We start from the raw sequence: 4,124 nt of genomic DNA, 5'->3' as shown, positions 1-4,124 counted from the left end.
TTTAGCATGCACGAGCGCTTTGGACCTAACACAATAGCCTGGTTCAGCTCTGTGTATGTCGATCTTAAAAGATAATTCCTCGAACAATTCACAGCGATAATATGATGCATATAGTTGTATATAAGTTTTTAGCTGACTATAGGTCAATATTTTGTGACTTACAGGTATGAAATTTACGTACACCATCACAGTCTGAATGCGACAAATACTCGCATTTCACGCGCCCGAGTAGCACGCAGTATACGCCATGCAGTGACCAATGGCTAACAGGTGTACAGAGCAGGGTCATATCGGGGATCACAGACACTGTGGTGTGTCGTTTTCTCTCTACCTTCCCAATACTCACTTGGTTTTATTCCAGGTGTGTTAAAACCCCAGAACCTCCCCCATGCATCGCACATGCAAACACCCTCTGGATGAACAATGGTGCGCAGTCGACAGCGGGAACACACGTGCTTTATAAATTAATCCCTGGCAAGAAAACGTGAGGTAAAACTGAACCGCTAGTTGCTCACACACTGGACAAGCTGGTGCACGACTGTTCGATTTCTTTTAATACAAAGATTATTATATTACCGAAGTGATCAATACAAATACGGGCCTCAACCTTGTCCACTTAGTCGGACATTCATACTGTTGTATGGCTAACACGGGTATAATTTTCGCACGTTATTCATAATATGCAACAATAATACATGCATAAACCTATTGAATACAGTATACGTATGTACGTCAAAGAGTGTTTAATTACAATTATTAATGATACATTTGAACTGCACATATATTGTGCTATTCTCCTTTTACAGCAAAAATGCAGTTTCTTAACGTTCATAAATGAATCAGTCTGCACGGCAGTCAGTAAAACAATCCAAATATTTGTGAATATGATACAAATTCTAGATATTTTGTCTAGTAATTATGTTTACTGCTATTTTTATACATTTTGCTTATGCATAGGTCACAGGTATGCACATGACCTGTCACAAATCAATTATCGATAAAATTCGGTAAAACTATAATTAATATACAAAACTATAGCTTAGATAAAAAAAAAACCAAAACAGCGACGACTGTGTGATAGTTGGCAATTGGTTACAGGTAACTGGTGAAACATGTAAAACGTTTGCTTGTATGAAGTAATCTATCATCAATAATAAATATGCCCAGTGACATGTGGAGACATGTGATGTTAACCATTAGGTATACCGAAGTAAAAATCACCGCAGTTGATCGCTTGTACACGGAGTAACACAAAACTGTAGAAACATTGATGGACTATAAAAATTATCTCACAACTAATGCACAACTAAATATCTTCAGTGTTCAACCGTAATAATCCAAATATTTCCAGCGGAGATTTGTTGATATTAGAAAACCCACTCACTTCTCGAATGCCATTCTAACACTCACGCTGTCTGGTTGGCATGAATAACTTCCGCTGTCGGAAGTAAAGTTGACGATGATTGGGTGAAACATTTCTTCAGAAGGAACACCTGTCCGGCACCGGCAATGAAGATAACTAAGGTTTGGAAAAGAGACCACCACATCACCCTACCGTTCAGAATTTCCGCCTTGAATCTGCCCATGGCTTCCCGCAGTCTGTACTGCCTTTGGAAGTCTACGACTTGGCTCATACTACTGTGGATTTGATTCATCGAGTTCTCGGAAGCGGTGTCCACGTATGGTTTCTTATTGCCCGCTTCCACGGCTAAGTTGTCCATCTCCTCTGTGCGAAGATCGAAGAAAATGACTTTGTGGGAAATCGTGGAGAACTCATTGCTGAAACAAAACTGGAACTGGCCATGGGAACTGTCAAACCTGAATTTGTCTTGAACTTTCTTTAGCTCCTTGTAGAGGATTTTACCGTTCGGCGACACCAGCGTCATGTCCACATCATTCTGGCCGCCTCTGATCACCTTGTATTGGAATACGTAGCTTTTGGATTCATCAAACGTTTCAGATAAGCAGAATCGTTCGTTATCCGGTAGTTCAAAAGTTAAAGAAGTTCCGTGACTTTGCACCACAGACAAGAAACACTGCAAAAGAAGCAGTCTCAATACTGTTTTCAGTGTGTTCCACATTTTGCAACACTATATAGGCAGGCGCGATCAACTTTAACACACAATCATCTGTTGACTTAGTCCGACAGAAAAATTTCCTTTTACAGTAAAGAAGACGACAATCACTTCCTACTTAGAAAGTTTTCCAAGGTATGTGTGGTCAGCTCAGTGGACCTACTGTCAGCTAAGTGGATGTAAAGCCTGTTCTGTGGAGTTGCAGTCCACTCAGTGGATGTGCAGTCCGTTCAGTAGGTGTGCAGTCCGCTCAGTGGATGTGCAGTCCGTTCAGTAGATGTGCAGTCCGCTCAGTGGATGTGCAGTCCGTTCAGTAGATGTGCACGCCGCTCAGCAAAATGACTATGTGTCAGAGTTGAGAAAGTGTCGCCGACCGATGACGTTGACATTCCGCTTGAAGATGACAGATGGTTTATCGACTTTGTAACATATGGGCTCTGCTTTTCTCTCTCATTGGGCAATCGATTTCGGCTCATCCAACCTTAATCGATTTTAAAGAAATGTCACATTCGTATTATTTATGCACTGTATATAGTTGTTTATATATTAACACCCGACTTGGACAAAGATGTAGACATGACCGGGTAGTGTCCACGGAGGGCTTTACATAATCAACAGCGGTGATGAAATTGCACTGTATGCATATAGACACATGCTATACGTTTGTCACATGTTACTTTATATCGATGTAACACATCTGTCGTCACTTATAGCTTTTATAATTTATCACAAAACCAAAACACAATGCACAATGAAATAACTTCAAAAAATTTTCAAAAATATTTTCAGAAAAAATGGCCTCTTCCGTTATGGATACAGAGGGCTATATTAAAGTGGATGCAAATGGGCTAAGCCGAATTAACTTTGTGCATTTGATTGACTGGTTTTGTTAAACGTAATGTCAATAACGAGTAGGCAATCAGAGGCCAGCATAGGTTACATACTTTTGCACATGCGACAGATCATAAAAGATAAACCAACGATTGAAACTGTGAAATATATCCAATTCAGTATCCTCAATGTTCCTCAATGTTATATCTGTCGCACGCAAGGAAAACGTTGAATGAAATGTTTTCACATTTTCAGTTTCACGCATGATGAAGCCATTGCACGGTGTCTATAAACCATACCATATAGCACACAGGGAACAAAATGACTTCATCACTGAAAAACCAGTGGAAATATAGAATCGTGCAAATAAGTATGCTGGCCTATTTACCGACGGTATACTTTCCGGTTCAACTATTACGCACTGAACCACACAAAAAATATTCAGAATGTTTAAAGTCTTTGACACAAATGTATTTCACACATAATGCATTCCATCAAACCATGCGACAATCTTGTTGTGGTTTTCCTGGTAGTAAACTACTACAAGCTTCTGCTTCTGTACGGAGTTTTCGTTGTCTTTCAAATGTATTTCAGTTTCGCAGAATAATACTACAGAAAAAACAACATTTTTTTTTATCATGAAACGAAATGACTATTCATGGCTTCATTAATGTCTCCCCAAGAAAAACATTCATGAACAGAGAGATACACCATGCGTTTTTTCACACTCGGGACACGCCTAGCTTACAGAATCGACACTGCTTAGCTTACAGAATCGACACTGCTTAGCCTATACAGTCGACACTGCTTAGCTTACACAATCGACACTGCTTAATTGACAGAAGAGAGTAGATGACAGTTGGGGCAAAAAACTCTAACGTTATAGTCACGATTGAATAAAAGCACAGCACCTAAAATTCAATAGTGCCTTTACTTTGAATGAACTTCTGTGGCATTCTCAATAACCAGTCAGCGACTAATCTGCATTAAAAACTTTCACAACAATGTGCTGTTCAAGTCTGCTGATCATTAAATGTACCAAGGTTATTTCCCCTTGTCAGACTGTGACTAGGTAAGTCGGACACTAGGGGATCTGTTCGTTACAGGGACTAACGTTGGCTGCCGCAGGTTCCACGCTGGCTGTGCTACTGTGGCCAGTGTGACAGGTACACGTATGACCCTGGCATAGTGTTTGTTTGTATCTACACGTTGCCGGTA

The 4,124-nt window shown here is 40.2% G+C and overlaps 1 protein-coding gene across 1 annotated transcript; it reads right to left on the bottom strand.

Moving 5' to 3' along the window:
- Nucleotides 1-470: 470 nt before the first annotated feature.
- On the bottom strand, nucleotides 471-2,316 carry LOC135468925 (transmembrane emp24 domain-containing protein 7-like). Its single transcript, XM_064747417.1, has one exon. It carries the CDS (start codon nucleotides 2,079-2,081, stop codon nucleotides 1,407-1,409), a length of 675 nt encoding a protein of 224 aa, XP_064603487.1. The 5' UTR covers nucleotides 2,082-2,316; the 3' UTR covers nucleotides 471-1,406.
- Between the last annotated feature and the right edge of the window lie 1,808 nt (nucleotides 2,317-4,124).

The sequence above is a fragment of the Liolophura sinensis genome, chromosome 6 (genome assembly GCF_032854445.1).
Source record: "Liolophura sinensis isolate JHLJ2023 chromosome 6, CUHK_Ljap_v2, whole genome shotgun sequence".
NCBI classification, from domain to species: Eukaryota; Metazoa; Mollusca; class Polyplacophora; order Chitonida; family Chitonidae; genus Liolophura; species Liolophura sinensis.
Note: the sequence above shows the minus strand (reverse complement) of the source record. Positions and strands in the feature narration are given on the sequence as shown.